At 41.5% G+C, this 23,395-nt stretch overlaps 9 protein-coding genes across 9 annotated transcripts, besides 1 other annotated feature; 5 read left to right on the forward strand and 4 right to left on the reverse strand.

Annotated features, from left to right (window-relative positions):
- Positions 1-46: 46 nt before the first annotated feature.
- Positions 47-7,115, reverse strand: BEWA_026980 (zinc finger protein DHHC domain containing protein). Its single transcript, XM_004829458.1, has 7 exons — positions 7,045-7,115; positions 6,611-6,810; positions 3,969-4,091; positions 3,870-3,931; positions 3,702-3,836; positions 373-551; positions 47-336 (listed from the first exon to the last, which is right to left on the reverse strand). The coding sequence occupies exons 1-7, from the start codon at positions 7,062-7,064 to the stop codon at positions 129-131; spliced, it is 927 nt and encodes a 308-aa protein (XP_004829515.1). The 5' UTR covers positions 7,065-7,115; the 3' UTR covers positions 47-128.
- Positions 909-967: a sequence feature (GA-rich).
- Positions 7,116-7,867: 752 nt separating the features above from the next.
- Positions 7,868-9,499, forward strand: BEWA_026990 (hypothetical protein; the record flags this gene model as incomplete). The annotated part of the gene is made up of 1 exon (XM_004829459.1): positions 7,868-9,499. The coding sequence occupies one exon, from the start codon at positions 7,868-7,870 to the stop codon at positions 9,497-9,499; it is 1,632 nt and encodes a 543-aa protein (XP_004829516.1).
- A 609-nt stretch (positions 9,500-10,108) lies between these two features.
- BEWA_027000 (hypothetical protein) lies at positions 10,109-10,437 on the forward strand (the record flags this gene model as incomplete). Its single annotated transcript, XM_004829460.1, has 2 exons — positions 10,109-10,222; positions 10,255-10,437. The coding sequence occupies 2 exons, from the start codon at positions 10,109-10,111 to the stop codon at positions 10,435-10,437; spliced, it is 297 nt and encodes a 98-aa protein (XP_004829517.1).
- Positions 10,438-10,787: 350 nt separating this feature from the next.
- Positions 10,788-11,603, forward strand: BEWA_027010 (signal peptide-containing protein; the record flags this gene model as incomplete). The annotated part of the gene is made up of 1 exon (XM_004829461.1): positions 10,788-11,603. The coding sequence occupies one exon, from the start codon at positions 10,788-10,790 to the stop codon at positions 11,601-11,603; it is 816 nt and encodes a 271-aa protein (XP_004829518.1).
- A 484-nt stretch (positions 11,604-12,087) lies between these two features.
- BEWA_027020 (hypothetical protein) lies at positions 12,088-12,771 on the forward strand (the record flags this gene model as incomplete). The annotated part of the gene is made up of 1 exon (XM_004829462.1): positions 12,088-12,771. One exon carries the CDS (start codon positions 12,088-12,090, stop codon positions 12,769-12,771), a length of 684 nt encoding a protein of 227 aa, XP_004829519.1.
- A 190-nt stretch (positions 12,772-12,961) lies between these two features.
- BEWA_027030 (hypothetical protein) lies at positions 12,962-15,205 on the reverse strand (the record flags this gene model as incomplete). The annotated part of the gene is made up of 1 exon (XM_004829463.1): positions 12,962-15,205. One exon carries the CDS (start codon positions 15,203-15,205, stop codon positions 12,962-12,964), a length of 2,244 nt encoding a protein of 747 aa, XP_004829520.1.
- Positions 15,206-15,789: 584 nt separating this feature from the next.
- BEWA_027040 (signal peptide-containing protein) lies at positions 15,790-16,632 on the reverse strand (the record flags this gene model as incomplete). Its single annotated transcript, XM_004829464.1, has 3 exons — positions 16,080-16,632; positions 15,976-16,023; positions 15,790-15,939 (listed from the first exon to the last, which is right to left on the reverse strand). The coding sequence occupies exons 1-3, from the start codon at positions 16,293-16,295 to the stop codon at positions 15,790-15,792; spliced, it is 414 nt and encodes a 137-aa protein (XP_004829521.1). The 5' UTR covers positions 16,296-16,632.
- A 96-nt stretch (positions 16,633-16,728) lies between these two features.
- BEWA_027050 (40S ribosomal protein S2, putative) lies at positions 16,729-18,352 on the forward strand. The gene is made up of 3 exons (XM_004829465.1): positions 16,729-16,896; positions 16,936-16,996; positions 17,621-18,352. The coding sequence occupies exons 1-3, from the start codon at positions 16,890-16,892 to the stop codon at positions 18,336-18,338; spliced, it is 786 nt and encodes a 261-aa protein (XP_004829522.1). The 5' UTR covers positions 16,729-16,889; the 3' UTR covers positions 18,339-18,352.
- A 1,504-nt stretch (positions 18,353-19,856) lies between these two features.
- BEWA_027060 (hypothetical protein) lies at positions 19,857-22,067 on the reverse strand (the record flags this gene model as incomplete). The annotated part of the gene is made up of 1 exon (XM_004829466.1): positions 19,857-22,067. The coding sequence occupies one exon, from the start codon at positions 22,065-22,067 to the stop codon at positions 19,857-19,859; it is 2,211 nt and encodes a 736-aa protein (XP_004829523.1).
- Between the last annotated feature and the right edge of the window lie 1,328 nt (positions 22,068-23,395).

Genomic DNA, 23,395 nt, shown 5'->3' on the forward strand with positions numbered 1-23,395 from the left:
CTCAAACTTCCATAGCCTACAGATTTCTGGGATAAAATGTATGGAATGTACAGAAATTTTAAAAACTGAAAGTTGGCGTGGAATCACCCAATCGTGGTACAGCAACTCAACGCTCAGTATTATCTCATCTACAACTCCTTCAATGGGACAAGTTCTGCAGAAGGAGTGGATACCATTCCTTCTGGCCCTTGTGTGTGTTCTTGCATCCCTCCTGGATGGTCTACAGCTTCAGTTTTGGGCCCATTCTTGAGTGCCATTGTCTTCACCAGTGCCAGAAAATCTTCAGTGGAAAGTTCGCCATTTGTTTGGGTGTTGCTCATTCTCACTGGAACCAGCCTGGGAGGACAAGATATTGAGTACAAAACAACTTACCATAAAATGCTAAAGGGTGACCCAAACACCTGAACGAGCGTTTTGGCGAATCCCAGTCGGTTAAACTGGATCTTCTTAAACTTGTCAATTGGTGTACGGTTCGACCTTATGGCCACAACTTGGTCAATGCACATTATGAGAGTAAAGACGCCAAAGAGCAGAGAAGAAAATATTGCGATCTGAATGTTGGTATGAGTATTTACGGGATGGAATGCATGGATTAGGTGGGTTTATAGTTCAAGATTGGCAGTATGTAGAGCTTGTAAAGGGAAATGAGTCGAAGAGATCCCTCAGTATATATTCCCTAGTATCCCTACTGGAGAGTCCATAGACTCCTAGATCTGTCTCACCCAAGGATCTCCAGCAAAGCGTTTGTAGATCCACCAACCGAATCCAGTAAGAGAACCAGCTCCGGTAAGAGGGCCACCATATGTGCCAACACCTGTGAGAATAGCAGTAATAGTAATACCACCAGAAACAGGATCAGCAAGAGCTTCAGGTTCAGGAGTAACTTCAGTATGAGTAGTAGTAGGTTCAGTAGAAGGAGAAGGATCAGGAGGAAGTCCAGCAGAAGCAGGAGTAAGAGGAGGAGCAGCTTTAGATCCCTCAGTAGCTTGATTAAGGGTGGAAGTAGCTTTAATAACTTGGGATCCAGGAATAGCATTGGAAATAAGAGGTGGATATCCATAGAGTGGGGACTCTGCATTGATTTGAGATTTTGTAAATTCAATTTCATTTTCACCATTAAATTGTCCTCTGGAACGTTCATACTTGCGTAGTCCAGGTTGTTCTAGTTCATTCGCTTCTTGTCTATTCATTTTAGTATACAGTAGCTTCTTAATCCTTTGCTTCCTTGTCTCAGTAAGTAGTTTTTGTTTTAATCTTTGTTCCAACTCATTTTCACAACTAATATTTAATTCATATTTTATTCTCTTTAGAGTGGTTCTAAGACTTCTATCAGCATGTGCTTGTTTTGGGGATTTCCCATTCAAACTATCAGAGATATCTATCCATGTGCCATACCCTTTATTATTGTACCACTTATGACCTTTCCCACTATTATCGTTGATGTAAACCAAGAGAGGTCTATTATCACACTGAACAAAATAAACGATTACCTCTTTAACATCCCGTATAGGTACAATCCCTCGTGGAAAAATCGCTTTGTCTTTTCCGTTCATAAACTTGCTTATAGTGAAAGACCCTCCATAATGGGTGTGCTCGTAAGCATTATATCCAGCTATAGGAGTACCATGGTAGGGAGAAATATCTATTAATTGCAGACTATTAGAGTAGGAAGTTATACTATCAAGCTGTATGGTGACTCGTTCAGCTCCACTAGGAGTAACAATAAGATGTTTTAGTCTTTCACCATCAATAGCATCTTCAGCCATTTGAGCCACTGGAGTTCCTTGTAAGAAAATCTTGCTCTCAGACTCTGTATCAGGAATCTGGTCAGATAAATCAGCTGCTGGGACTTCCTCACGTTGAACTCCATCCTGTCCAAGATGTTCTGGATCAAGAGCAGTGCTAGCGGATTTACTAGTACTAATAACAGATTCAACTCCACCAGAACTAGCAGGTCTATCTTCCTCTTCTTCCTCATCTTCGTCTGTATTATCACCATCTCGTTCATAACTGAATAGTGACCGCGATAGTTGTTTAAAAACCTCCAGAGTATCTTGAAAAATATTGTGAATCTCATGTGGTTTATTGAGTTTACTGGATATATCCTCCAATTTACCGCTTTTATCCCCGATAGTCCTACTGTACCACTTCTTAATCCTTCCACCCTCACTTTCAACATAGACAAGAAAAGGTGTATTGGTACCATCACGCTCGGGAAAGAATACTACCACTTCCGTAACGTCCCAGATTGGAAATTTGTCCTCGTGTATATCAGGTTCCCCGGTGAAGTTTGTAATTGTAAAAGTCTTATTATTTCCTCCATTATCATAGGTATGTTTCCTAGCAGTATAGTTTTCTAACCCATATGTAAAACCATGATAATCTTGAACTTGTACTGTACCAGGACATCCTTTATTAGTACACTTTTGTCCATTCATCTCATTCTTATAGTATTGGTTGTCATATGGTCCAGTTTCACGGACTGAGATATCTATTACCACTGGATGGAAGAGTTCGCACTTGAGCTCTTGAAGTTTTGCCTTAAGTTCATCATCTTTGAGTTCAAGATCATATTCAGGGTCTATTGACGTCCATTTACTGTTATCTCGTTCCCCTTTATTACCATAATAAGCTTTCATACCTCCAATTCCACCAAATATATCTACATACACCTCCATAAGTAGAGGTTTCTTTCTACGCTTTTCATCTTCCTTCCAGTAGTAAACAGAGAGACTAGGAGTATGTTTATCGAGTCTGAGAGGTTTATCACCGTCATCTGCATCTTTAATGTTGACGCTTTTGTATCTAACGGAGTTTTCCTTAGTCTTGTATTTGTAGTTATATTTTGTATACCCTTCAACATCGCCATCCTTATTTTCAACATTAACCTCGGCCTCACCACATGCACATTTATAATCACTTTTTGCATAAATGTTTACGATATGAAGTTTGTGCAGATCACAGGTAAGCTGATTAAGTTTCTGTATGAACTCAGTATTAGCAACTTCAGTATCATCTTCGGGAAAATTGCTAGTATTCCCAATCTTCTTCCATGTTGTGTTATCTCCATCCGCATCAGTGTTTTCATACCAGGTAATCTTGTCATCATCTTCACTAGTTTTACTTTGTACTCTGAGTGCAAGAGGAACTCTTATAGTTGTCCTACCATTGTCGTGGTCTTTGTGATAGTAAGTAGTAACCTCCCATACTTCAGGATGTACAGTGGAAAATAGAGTAGATTCCCCAGCGTTACCTTCTATCTTAAGACGGTTTCCGCCATAGTTAAGATCTTTTATCTGTCGCAAGGTTGTTTCATTCCTATGTATACAATATTTGTAGCCTGTCTCTCTATTTCCAACATCCTCAAGCTTTCTTCTTATCGCCACAATTTGATCATCATCCTGACATGTACCTTTATTACTTTCTTTTGGGCACTTGTTCCTTATATTTATGCCTATACCTTTTGGAGACATTCATAATGCTACCTTCTAACTTCTTACCTTACATGTCTCAACACAGTCACACCAGCCTATTATTCTCACTAAACATCCATAGACAATCATTCATTCATCCTCCCTCACAACCAGCTCACCGTCAGAGAGAGTGTCAACGGAACAAGATGAGGAAACATCTACAACCACCCATTCCTTACACCCAAAGTATAATCATATGAACATTACATTGAAATGACCAAAACTTACCATTATGATAATAACAGCACCTTTACCAACCAAATACTCTTTTCCGATATTGTAACACCAGTTGTCATCTAAAATGAACGTTCTCAGATGGAAAATAACCATTGTTATATCCGTTATGGCAAGTAGGAAGATGTACTGTAGCATAATTTCGATGTACTTGAGACATACCACGAGAAATAGAATGAAAAACTTTTGATTTAGCATTCCAACGCAGTTGCTAATCCAGGGACCTATTTGTTGAACGTGACTATAATAGGGGAAACTCACAGTGATGGTCCATTCTCAGAATGCAGCGTTTGCAACGCTTACAATGATGCGATCCAAGTGGGCGCAGTGAACTGCACTTGTTACAATACTCAAATTTTGAGGGTTCCGTTGCAATTTGTTCCTCTGTAAATTTGTGTAAAAATGATGATTAAGTGAAAAATGAGTTCAGAGAGCTGTGGACCCTTAATTTGCGACTGAAGGTTGTTTGTCCAAAACTTTATCCAGAATCTGTATATATATGCACACTGGCAAGAAAGTGTCTCTCTGGCACTAAAGTGTTTTGTAGTAACGCCTAGTAACTCTAATTCAAAGAAACAAACGATCATCTTTATGAGTCAGTGTAGTCCTCATATCAAAAGTCAATAGTTTAGGAAGACTTGTGTAAAGACCACGACAACCACATTTACACCAATATCCCCAAGAACTCCAAAACCCATAACGTGAAGTAGGCCAAGAATCTCTATCCTTATCAGACAACTGACAAACACTATGAGCATAACTCTTTAGCATTGAATGTCTCCTCAGTATGAGTCTCTCCCTCAGTAGCCTTGCCAGACTCTCCACTAGACTTCTTAATGCATGGACGAATGTCCAGGGATGAGTGAGTGGTCTGGTAGCCCATTAAACATGACAGGTTTCAGGGCATGTATTAAAATTCCTCATCTGCATATACAATGAGTAAGGCCTCTGATTTACCTAAAACCTTGCATCTGACGTTCTTGGTAAAGGAGGACTTGACACTCTTACATGCCACCTTCATTCCACTCCATGTCCAGTATCCTAAGGACTTCCAGAACCCAAAGTTTTTGGTAGGCCATTTACTCCGATCGTGTTCATACTTGGAATAAGTCTTGAGGTAACCGTCTCCAGTAAAAGCTAGGACTATCATTAAACCCTGAGATGAAAATGTGTTAAAAGAGGAAATATTGCCACCATCTTTCTGATAACTGCACGAACCTTGATTGCAGATGTCATTCTGCTTGCCAGCTCCGGCGTATGAAACAGCCTTGAGTCCCTCTTCACAGAACTTTAGTGTAATGGTAACAACTCCGACAAATGCTCCACTACTCTTTATATAACTTGCTAGTCCACTAGTTGGATAATGAAGTGTGTACAAACACAATAACATGGCAGAAATGTGTGGAATTGCCAACAACCACATAGCATGCCACCATGCAAAATTAGTGTCATAATCATTGGTCCATGGTCTGTCTGGACCAACTTCAAGACCAATACCACATGAGCACAAAGCTGCAATGACAAGAGAGGGAACAGCACTAACGAATAATACAACAAGATCGATAGTGTAACCTGTGCTAACATCAGTCAGTTTATAAGGAGCTATAGCAGGATAGAAAGCGTATATACCGCCCATACCTACCATTCCCATGAGAATCGGAGACCAGGCTTTGCCAAGACCCTCACCTAGAGGAGCAGGATGTGTACAACCACCACTTCCTCCACCAGTAGTACCAACAATAGCAACAGCAATCCAGAGACCGGCTGATGCTGCCGATATTAGTATCGCAATAATAAGCTGCCAGAATATGATCCAGTAACTAACGTTTGAAAAGTTAGACCACCCAGCCAACTTAGTGAAGACATAGTAGTAAATACAAACTTGAATACCAGAGAGAGGAATGCCTACACTGAAAATGGAAGCATTGTCACTTCCTACATTCATTACAGATGCCACGTTTAGTCCATAGATAAACGAGACGAATACGATAGTCCAATAGTAAAAGGTGAGATTTCCCTGCTCTCCTCCGGAAGTGAATGCATAGAGAAGTAAAGTGAATGATAGGCATAGTGCTGTGTTAGTCACAATGGCGAACCATTTGAAAGAGTCCTTAAGATCGGGTATAAATGACAGACAAGTCATAATGCCCATTCCAGTAAACGTTGCCAGTTCCATAGGATTATGAACCATGTTAATGAACGAACTGGCATGTTGTTGAGGAATTTTAAATCTATCCATTGCAAACTTTGCTCCAGTTAACGCCACACGGAGAGACTGCAACAGAGTCAGCCCTGCCATAAACATGGCGCCTTTCTGAAGTCCGGGATCCGCTGCCATCTGTCATCTTGCGATCTTACCTGTCGTTCACATCATTATATACCATATCATTGGCTATAAGTTGAAGAGACCCCTCCATTCTCTACTAGGGAGTTTAGTGTTCCAGTATTATTCACCATTTCAAGATGCATGTGTAAGTAGCTCACATCCTTAAGGTTTCATAGGTGTCATCATGGTAGTGTCATTCATCTTGTCCACGATTATTCATGGTCACTAATGACTCATTCTGGAGTCGATGCTTCCATCTCAAGACGATCCAAAGTCCAGAATGGGCATCAATGCTTAGCATTTCCTACTACCTAGCCATGGCTAACTCCTTCACTGGACAGTGTAAATACACAAGCTCCTATACTCTGCATACTCGCCATCAACTCCCTCATCCATCCTTATAGAGACTCCCTACGGTCGTCTACTACTCCTTACAGTCGTACTTGCACAGTGGTAATCCTACTCTTCTTTAGGCTCCCTTCATGCTACACATTATTGTCGCTTTAGCTCACTGCATTCGCTCTAGTCCCTCATTCTTCGGGACTCCGTCTAACGACGGCGTTCGCATTTAACTTACCATCAAGTTTGGGTACCAATCCGGGATTGGTGACCATGGAGATCCAGTGGGTCCATACTGCCATTCCGACGAGTAGAGTGTGCCACAAAATGACGAGAACCGAGATCGTCGTGTACTTTTTAATCTTGCCAACCGAGAGAAGCACCGCCATAAACTGAGACTGGAGGAGCAAGACGTACGTTATCCCCGTACTCACTATCCTAAAGGGAGGAATGAGCAAAGAGGTGAACAGACGAGACAAGAAGATCAGAGGACGCATTAGCCATGGACTGTGTATAGGCGCAGGTCGCCCTTTACTCCAAAATGGAGATGGATATGGACCTATCCATGGGCTCATAGACTCATGCACTTTGTCTTGATGTTCACAATGAGCAAAATATGGGCCAAACTTGCCCGGACTCGATCTCAGCTCTCCATAGTCTCCAGCAACAAACCTGTGGATCCGCCTCGACATCGCCCCGAGTTCCTACTGCATTTATGCTACACAAAAACTACATTTCAACTCATTAAAACTGTGTAATGGGCGAATATCGTGACTTGGGTGTGTGCGTCGTCAGGTGCCTACACACGCAGAGTTGTTAGATCAATTTGGAGCTTCAAAATGACACCAAAGGTTTGTTGAATGGGTTTTACGCAAATTTGTCAGATTAACGAAGTGGTCCACCTCTTTAGTCGAAATGACGAGGCGACTCTGAAGCCAAAAGAGGCACTCGAGGCCGCGTCTCTCTTTAGCATCGCAAGGTTGGTCTTGTACATGAAATGCGTGTAGCTATGCTACTACTGGCATGAGCTCTATGGCGACCGCCAAATCTTGAGCAGAGCGAAAGACTATCCGACTGGAAGGAGGATGAGTCCCGAAGAATGAGGGATGCGAACTACAGAGTAGTGAGCCTGAGCGACTAATAGGAGCCCTTCCGTTTAGTAGGATTAAGGTCATTACTGGAGTGCAACGGAAGGAAGAATGACCTACCGACGTCAAAGACTAGGTAGTTTAGCGACCAGCGGGAGCTTAAAGAAGAGTGATAGAGACTCTATTAGCGAAGTGACTAGTACACAACGTATAGGAGCCTGTGTATTCATTGGTGAATGGAGTCCATAAGAGCATCTATACTCAGTATACCATCCACAGAGATCCTCCATACCGCCAAACAGTGAGCTAGTTGTGAGGGAGTCTATCTCTACTGTATGCTCCCTTTGGTCGCATTGAGATACTCATGGATCCCAGAGTTTAATGAGCATATTCTATGAACATGGAGGATGAGCGGTGGAGTAACAATTAAGCTTGGTGTGAAGCCAAAAGGTGATGGTACTAAGGATATACAAGTTACTACTCATGACTATAAGGATAACGGAAAAGAAATTATTGTCACAAGAACCACGGACCCTCCTAACTTCTACAGGTATACTCATACTCTGCAGAATGGAGGAGGACAATTCATACTAAAGGAAGTTAAAGATGATAAGAATAGCCCTATAGTTATACCTAAAGAATCCGATAAAAAGGTGACATCGGTTTCTGCTTATTATTGGAAGCATGACAATGGTACTAATCCACCTACTAAGGTTATCCTAGTTGAAGTGGCCACTACTGGACAAGATGGAACGAAATATTATAAGAATAGCGATGGTGATAAGTGGGTTGAAAAACATAATCTCTCAACAAATGGTGAGCAACTTGACATGGTATTAGATCAACAGAACTGTTACAACAATAATGCAGTCACCCTAGATCTTACCAAAGATGCATATGGGATAGATGGACAACAGCCTTGTTGCAATGATCATAAAGGTACTGATTCCAAGATCTCTGTGAATGAAATACCAGTTAATCATAATCATGCACATCATGACCACCAACATGTGGGCTCAGAGAATCTTACAGTCAAAAAATACTCCATTATTGGCGAAAAATTGGCAGCCATCAAACTTCCTGGTGAAAAAACCAGGAGGAGCATAACTTTAGGTGGACAATCATTTCCTATGGATAGCGTAGAAAGTGTGTATGCATTATATTCTGGTGACAACCAGGAACCCGTCTTGATTTATCTTAGCAAGAAAGGTGATGATCAAAATTCTGGATGGTATAAGAATCCCTCCAGTAATGGTTCTAAATGGGAAAAGGCCGATGGGCTCGATGGTGTAACACCTGATAATATTACCGAATGCAAAAATTGGAATTCTCTTGTTGGTGAACTAAGAGACCGTGGTGCTAACTTGGAAGACTGTCAAGAGACTATTCAACAACTACGAGAAACACGAGCAGGACTACGTGCTGGATCTAAACGTACTGATAAAGAAGAGGAGGAGGAAGAGAAAAAGAAGGGAGATCAAGGTACTCTTGGATCTAAGGGAGGTAAAGGTAATGCTGGTTCTCCTGGTGAAGAGGATGAATCTGACAAAGAAGATGAGGATCTCCCTGAAGTTGGTACTCTAAAAGTGGAAAGTCCGGTAGAATCCAATGATGAGCTTAACTTTGCTAGCCTTGGATGTCCATTGGGAGGATCCTCAGGTTCAGAAGTTCCTGTGGAGAATCCCAAACTTGTCGCTGAGGATGTGGAACCTCAAGATGATAAAGATTTACTAGAGGCTCCTGCAGAAGAACCTGAGAATCTACCAGAAGCTACTGTATTGGAACCTGAGGAGGACGCTGAAACTCAAGGAGAGAGGATAACTGCTAATGGATCTCCGGACGAAAATGATGGCATACTATCTGTTGTAGATATGGATGATTTAGATTCTGTAGCCTCTGAAGATGCTGATCTTCCTAAACCTAAAGCTGTTGCTGATCCTGATTCTGCTAGTACACTTGACGAAAATAGTGAAACTAATGCTCTTATTTCTGGTAGAGAAGCCGCTAGTGAGAGTAAAAGTGTGTGGGTAAGCAAGTAGGTAAATACTGCACTGGAGAAAACTGCCAAACTAACTGCGGATGCAGCTGTGGCAAATGCAATCCTGGAGGAGGAGCCTGTAAACCCAACCTATGTACATCTACTAACTGCCCATGCTGTAAAGAGAGGGAGGGTACTTACTCATCTGTTAATGCCTTCTTATCCCAATCCCTAATGACCATTTTGGCTTTTACTGGAGATGGATACCTTAAGACCTATTCCAAGTATGAGCATGACCGGAGTAAGTGGCCTACTAAAGACTATGGGACGTTTATGTCCTTGGGATACTGGACAGACGAAAAGAGCTCCTGGCATACTCCAATTGCTTTAGAAGAGATGGAATGAGTAGTGCATTGCATAGTCTTTGGGCAACTGGAGATTTATATGGGACAAATGACGCCATAATTTCCAACAAGTGGACGCTTGGAAACCAAAAACCTGTAAAGGAGACGACCGTAACTCCATTGGGTTGCCAGCCAATGCCTAGCAGTGACTGAATAGACGACAAAAAATGGCTGCTGTAAAGACTCTAGAGACTCCCCTGATAATTCTGAAACATTCCCATTACATATCCATATAAAAACACAACACATGAATGTTCAGCGAGGAGATGGTATCCGAGTTGATTGGCGATAGGTGCATCGATTCAAAAGAGTTTGGTGAGCTCATTGAGAAACTTGGTCCTCAGACTCTCACAGAAAAGGAAGTGTTGGAGACACTCAGGGTTAGTTTGAGATTTCATTTAAAATACTTTAGGGAATTTGTCCACAAAATGGAAAGACTGTTGGCAGAAGAACCCTTGGACATGCACTCAAAACGAATAATAAAGTACCCACTGCAAAATTTGATCGGTTTCTAAAGTCACTAGGGATTCCAGAGGAACAAGAAATGGTAGACATTGAGGCGCTCGCAAAAGCTCTCGTTGCATGTGCGCCGTGATGTAAAGGTGATGGTAGAGGAACCGTCTGGGTCACTTTGTCTTGGAATACAATACGATCGAGTATCCATAATGTCTCTATCGGGACCATAAACATTAATTCCTCAAAAGGAGCCAGAAATCTAAAGGATAATAATTTGAGAATGGTGATGCTCCCTATTAGCACTTGTTTATCTCGTAAAAACTGCATGCGTTCCAGGATGGAACTTCCACCACATGGGCCAACAATTTCTCCACACACTGCGGTTCTATCGTCCAAAAGAGTCGTCTGGTAGTATTTTAGAGTCATTTTTAACTTCATCCGGAATATGCACTGGTTATATCACTCGTCTAGGGAACAATCGTCCAAGATATGAAGGCTAATTTATTTTCTCACCCACTGTTTATTCTATTTATCACTGTCATACTACAAAAGTATGCGACTGCCGCACCTTCCAGATATAGCGAGTTTTTTAATGAAAGAACTTTGATAGACATTGACGTTTCAGGGTCACCCCCAAATAGGATTAAGGTTACGCCATCTATGGACTTTCCAGGTGGTCTCCACTATACCATCCAAAGTAATTCCAGGCATACTCATTGTATTGGCACTGTAACCGACTTGGGTTGCGTTGTCTTGGAGGGGGACAAAAAAATAACCAGTAGAAATATACTTATAGTACCAAAGGAAGATGACGCAATGTACGTGAGAGTCATAAGTATAAAAAAGAATAAAAAAGGCGGATCTATCGCAAGAGTTAGAGAGTTCTTTAGGAAGAAGGAAAACTTGGCCTACATTGAGATATTCAGAGAATATATAGAATTGAATGCCATGGAGCAAGAGTGTAGTCAGTACATTAATGCGAGAATATTATTCGAATATTGGGATCATTCAATGACTCCAGAAGATTTGTACATTTTACCAGTAAAATACTCCGTTAAACCTGAATTTGACCTAAAGGTAACTATTGGTATGGTCCGTTTTGGTGAATATATTGTTGATGATAGAGTTGATGGACTGCTTAACAGGGAAGTAATATGGGAAGGCGGATTGGATCATCCCCGCATTAGAGTTTTATCGCAGTACGCAAATGGAATGGAGTTTGACAGAGTTTACACGTTTTCTAGCGAACTAAACAAGTTTGTGTCACGCTCTACAAAGAGAAAATCCTTGACTCTGAGGGAATAGCTTTAAAGTAGACAGAAATTGTTAAAGGGGCCACGAGTTGTACACACTTACATTAGACTGGAACAAACATCCACCATTCACCCCTATTCACAAGACCTCTCAACATCCAGGATTTATATGGTGAAATAAAAAGGCGGTGCTCTCTCTGAGCATTGGTGGCACAAAGTCCTCCTGTAGTAAACAATGGGGCCAAGTGCATGCACAATTTCTAGTATGAGACTTAAAACTTATTATCGGCCCCAAAATTCTTAACGAATTTGTACGGAGCTAAAAATACTGGAAATTTATCAAAATTAACAACCTGATGGGAATCAGAATTCTTCTATATGCGCTTTGTTCATTCTCTTTGCTCCAGCAATGTTCCTGCGGAAACACCAAGACAAGTTCTGTTCTTACCGCAAGAAGTGTAAATGGCCAAGGGGAAGAAGCAGGTATAGTATATGTGGAAGAACAAGACCTTCCATTTCAGAGGACGCCAGTTACCATGGATCTCTCGAATCCAAACCCGGAGCTCTTTGAGGTGGAGGGAGAAAGGGAAGGAGAAGGCATATACTCTGGAGCAATAAACCCATTTGATGAGTACTGCGTTACAAGGATAAAATATGGTGATGAGATTCTCTGGGTATCCAGAGACGATTGGGAGTGTACACATGCAGAGATATACACGACAAAGGACAAGGTTCTCATCATGGCACAGTTTCAAAGGGGTGGAGAGATAGAGTGTGAAGCCGTAATAAGACGGCAAGAAGACGGAAGTTGGGAAGAGGTAGACATAGCTGAGTCCAGTAGACTCATCCTGGAGATAATGGTAGAAACGGAGATGCTACGTACTATGGTGAGAAGAAAACATCGCGGGATGTTGTATGATCCATTAAACTACTTTACAGACTTTGGGCAAACATCTGATCTGGAAAGGATTGACCCTAAGGAACTAAAGAGACCGTATAGACTGGAAGAAATGGAAAAAATAAGAGCAGAGAAGGTAAACATGCTTGGCACATTTAAAATCGTAAAAAGAGATCTATTGGAATTTATACGACAAATGGGAGTAATGACCTTTATGCTAACTGTTGATGGAATATCGCAATTGGGAAGTATTGTGCTATATGGATATAATACGGTTGTTGATTCAGTCGCTGCGATTACCAGGATAATCAGAAGACCATGAACCAAGTTGGTGCGGTAAGAATGTAAATTAAATGAGATTCATCTCCCCGTAATTTATTTCAAGTTTTTGTATAAGAAAGTTATGTTTTATATGGAGAGAGTATGTTGAAATTTAGAAATTAAAACAAGATCCTGCCAACTGGCAAGTTTATTACCGCATTAATACTATCATTATAGTTTTAAAAAATATATTAAGCTTCCTTAGATTTATCAGACCCTTCACTAGGAGGTGTTACACTAGAAGTAGGATCAGAAGACTCTGTGGAAGCTTGTTGTAATGCACCACTTCTTAATTCCTCTAGTTTCTTTTCAAATTCCTTTTCTTCCTTGATCATAGTCCATCCACTACCGTCATTCATATAGTTACATAGATAAGCATCGTAGACTACCGCCTCGGTATGGACTCTTAGCAATGAAATATTACCCTTGGAGTATAGTTCACAAAGGTAACATCTGTAACTCTCGTGAAGTTCACCAATAACTTTGTTGCCATCCATAACTTTATCTATAGCATTTCCAGATTTAGGGGCATAAATGCGAGTCTTAATGCCACTGCCTTCAGAATTCTCTACTGTGCAGTTATCATTACTTTCTGCCAAGGAAATGTCAAGGGAGAATTTAGTAATTTTGTCAGCTGTTTTCTTTAATGCATTGACCTTAGTGTGAATGGGATAACCAGTGACCACTTCCCATTTACCTTTGCTACATTCGATAAGTAAGTACTTAGTATTCTTATCCTCTCTTATTTTAACAACTGCCATGTTCAAGTTATTGTCCTTTTGAAAGGCCATACAGTAAAGACACGTTTGTTTGCTTGTTGCAGTCCACACAACATCTTTCCCATTAGTAACTTTTTTAATTGCATTGCCAGATGTAGAAACATATACTTTTGCGGGGACTCCGTTAATATTCACATCAGATGACCTGTATGACGACGAGTTCTGTGTTGCTAAATCAAAAGTGTCTTGATTTGAAGATTGGAGACTAGAAGAGTTTCCAGCTGACTGGGTAGAAGGAGCCTCTACAGGTTTATCAACAGGTTTAGCCTGTGCTTGTCCTTGTTGAGCAGATGGAACTCCCTGTTCCTTCTTGACCGCTTCTGGAGATTCTTTTTTAGCGGCATCTATCAGCTCCTTTAGCTTGTTCTTGTGAGTCCCTTCATTACCTTTCTTCCACTTCTTACCATCATGGTGTCTGTAAACTGTGGATTCACTCCTCCGGCCTTTAGTCTTTATAACAGCCAGTGTAAGTCGCTCTCCATCTAGATACAAGAGAGCAGAGGAGCAGGATTTCTTATTATCTTCCCAGACTGTTTCTTCTCCATATTTAAGATTAGTAGTCTTAACACTTGGTTTAGCTGCCAACTTTAGAACTTTAACATCACCTTCCTCTGTCTCCTCAACATTGAATAGGGAGGTATCTATCTTGTCCAGGAAAGGGATTACAGGTTCTTCTGGCTCTAGAGATGCTGATTGTGATGGAAGTTGGGAGGTATCTGTACCACCTCTAAGATTCTCTTTAGATAGTTCTTTATCATGAGTTGGCACATGTTCATTCTCCTCAGGTTGAACATCTTCAGATCTTTTCTCACTATCTCTTGGTGATTCTTCTTCATCTTTTGTAACTGGTTCAGATTCTTTTACAATATGTTCAGTGGCAAGCTCAGGGACCTCTGGCTTGGACTCCTTTGATTCATTAGATACTTCTGGTTCTTTCTCATTAGATTCTGTAGGAACTTGAGGTTTTGGCCTTTCTTCATCTACAATTACCGGATTTGACTCTGACTCAACGGGTTCAACTGCATTATCACCAGACTTCTGGTCAGGCTCCTCTTTATCCACTTCCTTAGGTTGCGATTCACCGGACTCTTCCTCATCGTCTGGAGTACCTCCTTCCACCTTGTTTTCACTCGCATCTTCACCATTATTGTTAGATTCTGTGGGAGGAAGAGTGACCTTTGGCTTAGCTTCTGAACCTGAGCATCCTCCTAATGGGCACCCAAGGTTGGCAAAGTCAAGCTCAGCTGCATGCTCCTTTGGAGAGACTGGTTCTTCTGACTCTGGGACTCCTTTAACTCTTACAGTTACAAGCTTCCATTCTCTGTCTAGTTTCTCATAATGCAACATCCTGGACGGTATACCTTTAGCCAATACATGAAGAACGGCTCGGCTTTTGCCATCTCCAACACTTGAGAATAGTACATCACATCTCTCTTCTCCTTTGGCCTCCCACAGAGTGACTCCACCATCTACTACCTTGCTGAAGAATAATCCAGTGGAGAAGAATGATTGATAAACTACTCCATCCACAGTACTCTCATACTCTCTAGCCAAGGAAGGATCGGGGGAAGAAATGTCAAAGAATAACGGATCAGCTCCCTGACAAAAACGAAACCCAACCAGGAGGTATACGTAAATTAGTGATAAAGCCCTCATCCTTCTATGTTACAAGTATGGAGAAATGTGTAGGAAGGAATGTTGACTCATCTGGGGTGTGTATGAATTGCTTCCTACGAATGCATTACTCATCCTTCCGTAGGGTTTGCATTCCCCTTACTATTTGCCATGAATGCTAAAAAAACAATGCTTTTACATGGTTCCAATAGGCTCTTCTTAGAGCCACTCACTACAGAGAAATCCATGGGTAGAGAAGAGAAAGAGGTAGCAACTTGTAACTGGAGAAGCTTAAATCTAGAGCTCCGTATGCATAGAAAACCAAGATACAATTTTCCCGACAAAAATTGTACAATTAAAATTTGTTGGCATATTTAAGAAATCCGTAATCTCTTCCTCAAGCAGCAAGGAATGGGAAACATGGCAGTCCTGAATGCTCTCTGGGAAGACTTCTTGTGCATACCACAAAATGCATGGCAAGATATCGCTATTTATACCCTTAAATTTGCAAAACTCCCAGAAAATGGGCAAAGCACAAAGTATTCCACGTAGTACCGCTAATGTGTATGACCAATTTACAATTTCTTCATCTATATTCATCCCATTACTCTCCAGGGGACAAACCTTTACAACTCCGTCTTCACCTTGTAGGTAATTGGTGACAACTCATAGTACTTTGGTATTCGAATGGTGACTACCCAGTCCAGAACATCCTTGTCACAAGATTCTACAACTGCATTATATTCGGGGTAAAACAAAATGTCCCCTGGAATGTCCTGTGGAAAGCGTTTGTGGAATGGTGGACTACAAACCTGATGCAAGCGTATTCTCCACTCGATTGTCGTATTCGCCACTTTTACCTGCATGGTAGATGTATGGATGCCGATCAAAGGCAACATGCAGACGAGGGACTTACGAGTAAAAACTGCGTTCCTATGAGGTCAACGTTAAAGTCCTCCGCGTTGACGCTATCTGGGACATTCACCAGGGTCAGTTTATAGAGCGTAAAGCGCTCCTGTTCGTCAGTTATCAAGTTATTGGCCAGCGACTCCTCCTGTGCAGCCCATAAGCTGCAAACTGAAAGGAGAAGCGGGAGAGCCAGCAGCTTCATTTTCTCCGTCAATCCACCCATAAATCAGTCATACCTTGCGGTAAACCCTGCCCTTGGCCTGCAATGGCGAGTGTAAAGTCTCCTTTTCCAGAGATAATGCAATGGCCCTAGAGCACCACTAACGGGCGTTAGAGGCCCATTAATTCCAAATGTGACAGGTCCCTTGGTACAGCCCTGCTTTAAATCTGAGAAATATGCGACAAAATCCTAAAAGACGCGGACCAGACCGCTGTGGACGTTGTTCTCGGGCCGTTTTTCCAATCTTGCCTTCCAGCCGCTATCTGGCCCTAAAACCCGGTCAAGCTCGAGATGGATGTGTAAAGCGACTCTTGACAAACTTGCGGGGAAATGTGTGCTCGTATGGCAGAATTAGGCCGCCAGACTGAGGGAGTGGCCCTAGGCCCTGCCCCATATACGGGCAGAGCCTCAACTCGGAGCTCTGCTGACTGTTTTTATTGTCTAATTTTAAAAGCGTAAAGTTTTAAAGACGCCCTTGAAGTATTTATTGGCAAATTTAACCTTGGAATCGCTGTAACTCTCGAGATTTTCTCAGGATTCCTTGGATTGACTCTAGTCTTGGATTTTTTGGCCCTTTTTCAGCAAACTTTACACAACATGGCAGGTTTGTTGTCGCTTTACCCTCACCCATCATCCCACGCAGAAAGAGGCGGTTTCGGCTCCGGATTCGGAAGATCCAGGACCGGCAAAAGAGGCGGCGGACGGTAAGTAATGTGAGCTATGAATGGGCAACTATACGCCAGTATAGGAGCCTGAGCGACTAACAGGAGCTCTATGGTGACTGCTAGGTCCAGATGACCCTAGGGAATCTGGAGGTCATGCCGCCATCTCTAGATGGTGGTAAACGAGTGTTCTATTGGCACTGTAAGTGGCAAGAGGACAGGAGTGTTGGTAGGATTATCACTGTGCAAATAGGACTGAAGGGAGCTCTGCAGTGACTTCTGGGAGACTAGGTAGTAATGGTCACTATGGAATGAGTGTAACGAATGAAAGAGTGATGCAAATTCATCCTTAGATGAATGAGTTCTATGATCTAATAGCAGGATGGAAGCCTGTGTATTCATTGGATTCTTGTACTGAGGAGATGCTTACTTCATAAGGTGAACAAGTTACATCTCCATCCGTATTATCCCTTGAATGCTCGTGTTCATCCATCCTTCTTTTAGAGACTCCCTCAGGCTAAAGTCTTTGGTCGTCGCTTGAACTCACTTTGTTCGCCACAGAGCTCCCATACTGGCGTATAGTCGCCCATTCGCTGCGCTCATGTAGTCCCTCATTCTTCGGGGCATTTCGCTCACATTCATACATTCCTTCACAAAAACATATAGTGGAAGAGGCGGTGCTGACGATGATTTGAAAAACTGGGTCCCAGTGACAAAGTTGGGTCGTTTGGTCCATGCTGGACTTATATCGTCGATTGAGGAGATTTACCTCCATTCCATTCCAATCAAGGAGTACCAAATCGTAGACTATTTCTTCTCACCTGAAAGGTCACAACACAAGCTTGTTGACGATGTCGTAAAGATTGTTCCAGTACAAAAGCAGACAAATGCTGGTCAGCGTACTCGTTTCAAGGCCTTTGTAGCTGTCGGAGACTACAACGGACACTGCGGATTGGGCACAAAGTGCGCAAAGGAAGTTGCCACCGCCATCAGAGGCGCTATTATTGCCGCCAAGATTTCCCTCATCCCAGTCAGACGTGGATACTGGGGAAATATGATTGGCGAGCCTCACACTGTTCCAATGAAGGTCCATGGAAAGTGTGGTAGTGTCAGAGTCAGGCTTGTTCCTGCTCCCAGGGGTACTCAGATCGTCGGTGCTCCAACAACCAAGAAACTCTTGGCATTCGCTGGCATCAAGGATTGCTTCTCCGCATCCAGTGGATCCACCAAGACCAGGGGCAACTTCCTCAAGGCCATCTTCAACGCCCTCTCCTGCACATATGGATACCTCACTCCAGACTTGTGGACAAAGGTTGCCCTGCAACAGTCGGTGTACGAGGAGTACTCTAGCTTCTTGGCCTCCGCAAAGGCTTACGCCAAGTAAGAAGTAGTGATTTTACGGTACATGTTAATTTACGGACCAGCATACATGGTGCACGGAATGGACGCTGTCCACACTCTCACGCCGTCCATGGGCACGCGCATATGTACACAACACAAACGGGGAACCGAAACACCAAAGATTCAAAACACGCTGCCAGAGGGCTGCATGCTAAAGAAAGATTGAATGTGACAATGGTTGGCGACAGAATCGCCGTATAAAAAATTATGCTGTTGGCACTTTCACATAGGAAAGCCCATGGTTCATTACAGTCAGCTGAGTGCAATGCTCTGCTCCGAATCACGACAGGGCGATGCTTGAGCCACCCCGAGCGCCAGCCAGGTAAGTTTAAACCGCGAACACACCATTGTACCCATATGACCCTGACACTGTAATCGGGTATGTGTAAATATACCCCATAATGTGGTTCTGGTTTTCTGCTAATGGTCACTAAACAAGTCATTCTACACACTGATCTGTACAATTTCAACAGTAAATTTGCCTAGCATATGCCATTATGTGGTTATGCAGGACGTATTCCATTCTCTGGTTCCCGTAGTCTGCGGTCGGTTCCCTTCATTGATCTCCTTTGATCGTCATTATAGTTACCATGGTTCAATATTTCTCCCTCTCTATAGCTCTAAATGTTTCTTCCTGTCTAATAACATGAAGGTGTGCGGATCAATTGCCTAATTCACCTGCATGCAGGGTGAGTTTTGTGGCTTAGAATCCACACTGCAATACTCCGTGAATATCATTCATTTTTCCATAAATAAAAGAGTAAATTTGGAGTATAAGTGAGAGTTATACCTAGTCAAAACCTCCTACAGGGAAGCTTTTCATCCTACCAATCTTCCACCAAAAATCTACCAGTAAAACATTCATGTGAGACTTCCAGTCACGATTCCCACGAAAAAATATTGGTAATTATATTGCCAAATGGTTCGGTGCCTCTATACAACTAGGCACTGAGAGTGTGATGAGATTGAGTGGGAAAATTATCGTAATGAAAAACTGCATGCAGAAAGAAATAGCCGTAAATAAGATGCTGTCAGTATAGCATTGTATAGCGATTTTAATACATTGTGGTTATTATAATAAAGTTATATGTATGTTGTAAAGAGGTTAAGAGAAGATAAATAGAGAAATCTAGACATTAGTCCGCTGTTGCTAGAAGACCCCCAAAACATGCGGAGAGTTTAAAACCGTAGGATCTGTAGGGATAAAGCATAATAACCTAGGCCTATAACTGCTTGATTTGTTTGTTCATGGGTAGTCCTCAGACCACTATCCTACCATTCCAAGAGACTAGGTGAGGTAATGCCCTCCAGCACCACAAAGAGCAATAACAAGAATAAGCAAGTGATGGAAGTACTCTCAGGACGTATGCCTTTATAACAAAATGAGTAATGGAGTACACCAAGAGTTAAGGTTAAAGACTCTAAAGAGTGTTTATCCAAAATTCCATGAGTCCTACCATTCCAGTACACCAACAAGAGAGCAATCTAGAAGGGAGCGTCTCTATATGGCAGCAGTGAAGATGGCGGTTACCCTTCTGAATATACTCCACCCAGTGTTAAGTGTATAGTTTACTGCTTCAGCAGTAGCAAGGCCCCCTGCAGTAGTCCCTCCGAATCCTTCAAGAACTTTTCGCAGTGTAGATTTTCCAGAAGTAATATGTTCAACTGGTGTATACTTTATGAGCCTACCTTTTACCTGTTCTTCAAGTTCATCAAAGTTAAATCCTCTGTTGGATGCGTTTTGGAGTATGGCTGTAAGGTCATTATTGTCATCATCCTCTTCCAATTTACGGGCTAGATATACGTCCCATTTAGTACCTTTTCCAGTTTTTACAATCAGGTATATGTCAGGAGTAGACTCTGGATCTGCCTCTACATTAGAGATTGTAAGTGTTATAAGGAGAGGATCATCATATGTTTTATCACTTTTGTTGTAGTATGCAAAAAAGTTCATAGTATGATCATTCGGAAATCCTTTATCTACTTTCATATAAGTCTTACTTGGGAGCATTATACCTCCAATGCTTAAGGATTTACCAACATCAGGAGGAAGATAATGTTTGACTCTATGGTATCCGGGAATAGATGATCTGTCAAGATTTAGATTAACGTCTACACCGTTAATATTAGATTGATATATAGTCTGAGATTCAATATTACTACCCTTCGGCTTTTTGGTAAGGTCAAAAACGATGTCAGTTATCCCGTTCCTACCATATTCGATTTTATCTGGTGGGTACTTGGTAAGTTGGCCATTAAGTTCTCCAAGGTTTCCAAGGTTAATTCTGTGGTTATTCTTTTTAACATGCTCAATGACATTTAGCAGATCAGTTGCGATATCCTTAAACGTTGTAGTGAGAAAATATCCTACCCATTTGTCTTCATAGTATTCTTGGGAGTAATAATAGGTATATCTGGGTGAACCATTTTCAAATTTATCGTACAGACATATAACTTCGATAATAACAGGCTCCTTGTAGTCTTCTCCGGTATAATAGACATTAAATGCCGCAAATAAGGTACCAGATGGAGGAAGTTTGCCAGGTTCTATGAACTGGTTGGTTGAAACTTGGATACCGCTTAGAATAAAACTAGGCATGCCATATGCATGTATAACTTTCCAGTAATTTTCAATTTTCTCTTTCTTGTATGGAATGCGTATTCCTTCTGAATTATATGATTTAGTCTGTCCCACAATATTATCAGTAGCCAGAGTAAGATCAATAGACAAACCCTTGCTGATATCTCCAAGTTTGTTCTTAAGATCAGAATCTTCTATAGAAGAAACATCAAGTCTATTGTTCTCTGAAATATTTCGGAGTATCTTGCTGATTCCCACTTTGTCTATATGTGAACCCACTTTTCTGATATCCCACTCTCCAGTGCCTTCCTTTTTAGTTTTTGTCAAATAGTACTCACTGGGAATATGAGCACCGCCTATAAAAGTGATCTTAAGAGTAACTAAATAGGGATCATATTTATCATGGGTGTAGTATACATTAAATTCGGTAAGTGGATCGTTAGGAAATCCTCCCTTCACTTTCATATATTCACTATTATTGCCAAGCTTAATACCCTTGACATAAAAACTGCTATACTTTGTGTGATGTTTGATAGAGGAATATGTATGATCTATTTTAATAGCACGTGATAGAGTGACTTGTTCCTGAGTAACCTCAGATTTATAGGTACTAGTTATTTTTGAAAGATCAAATATAAGATAACTGTTACCCCCAATAACTTTTATTGTTTCAGTTTCATGTTCTATGTTAAATTGTATAAGGTTGAATCCATGGTAGAGAGTTATGTTATAGAGTACGTTCGTAAGCTCTGGGGTACTAAGTGTTTCTTTATTCTTAGAAACAAATTCTGTAAAAATAACATTTTCAAGTTCCTCTCCTGTGTCTGGATTCAGATAGTATTTATGATTTCCGTCAGAGACAGTAAGGTATATTAGCAGAAGCTTTGTCCCACTAGTGTCAAAGTATGTTCTAACAGATATAACTGAGGTCGGATATTGTAAGATTCCAGGTAGTAATTTTTCCTTAAACAAGAGAGCAAAAAGAACAAATGCTTGAGAATTTCCAGAGTTGGCATATTTGTAAGAAGTATAACCTTCTGGAACTCCACTGTAATTTTTACTTCCTTTTATATCTCCATAAGATTCATTAAATTTGGTAGGATCTAAATCTAACCGGACTCCACCATTCATCTTCTTTCCACTGGTTTCCCTTCTATCCTCCAATCATTCATTCTTCCATGGTAGTAATCCATTCATGTCTCAACTGGTGTGAGCAGAAGGATCAGTATGGATGAATGGTGGTAACTATGTAAAGAAGAGACAATAGGTGTGACAAGACTATAGGTCTAAACAATGGATAGTCCAACTAGATGTTGTAAAGGAGTATCATTCCAGGGAGTTTATATCCCCTGCAGAGACTCATGCATATTCAATATTGACAGGGGGAAGGATGTGACAAAGAGGAAAATGAAGCTACATAATACAGGAGACTGTTATGGGATAATTACCAAATACTATGCAAAGTAGAGTAGGAGCAACTCTATATCTGAATAATCGAGACAACTTTTGCATCCATTAAAATACGATTTATGGATGTAAAGTGCATTTATACGAATTTAGGGCTGCATTATAGATTTAAAGAAATGGTTGAGTGTCTAGAAATTTTATATTCGATGGGAATGGCTACAAGGTTTTGTATCATCTGTTAGGGAAATAGTTACAGGTGAGTTGTAGAGATATCCATAGTATAAACCCTTTAATGCAGTCTAAGGGGTAGCGAGCTATCATCCGACCATAGGGAGGAGGATAGGCCCCGAAGAATGAGGGACTAGAGCGAATGTAATGAGCTTTATGGCGAACAACCTGAGCTCAAGCGACGATGTAACTTGTTCACCTACTCACTACACCGAGAGTATTGTGAATACACAGGCTCCCATACTGTTTTTGCATTATAGAACTCAATGCTGAGAATCTCAAATAGTAACTCATTCATCTATTCTTCTAGAGACTCCCTTTGCTCGTCCAGCACTACCACTAGTAGAATGAGAATCTATAAGGAGTCTACTGAGCAGTGTGAACACCTAAGCTCCTCTACTCAGTTCGCTCATGGAGTCTTCATCACTATTCCATTCGCTACGCTCATAGTCACCATCACTCTTCTTCAAGCTCCCGTTGGTCGCCCATTCGTTACGCTCATTCCATAGTGACCTACTCCCTAGTCTCTAACGTCGGTAGGTCACCTGCTTTGGTCTAAAGACCTACGCAGTGAGAATCCTACTATTGATAAGAAGAGCTCCCATAGGTCGCCCGTTCGCATTCATTCCGCTACGCTACATTCACATTCTACACACCATTCTAGGTACCCCTGTCTCCTATGGGTTCGATTTCCTCGCTGTGTTTTCGCTCTGCTCAGCATTTGGCGGCCTCTAGGGCCCATTACCTACGCTAAACATACTTTAATACCTATTTACCCATCGTGCTGGCCATATCTTTTCCTGGTGCTAAAAACACTCCACCTG

The sequence above is a fragment of the Theileria equi genome, chromosome 1, assembly GCF_000342415.1.
Source record: "Theileria equi strain WA chromosome 1, complete sequence".
Lineage (NCBI taxonomy): Eukaryota > Apicomplexa > Aconoidasida > Piroplasmida > Theileriidae > Theileria > Theileria equi.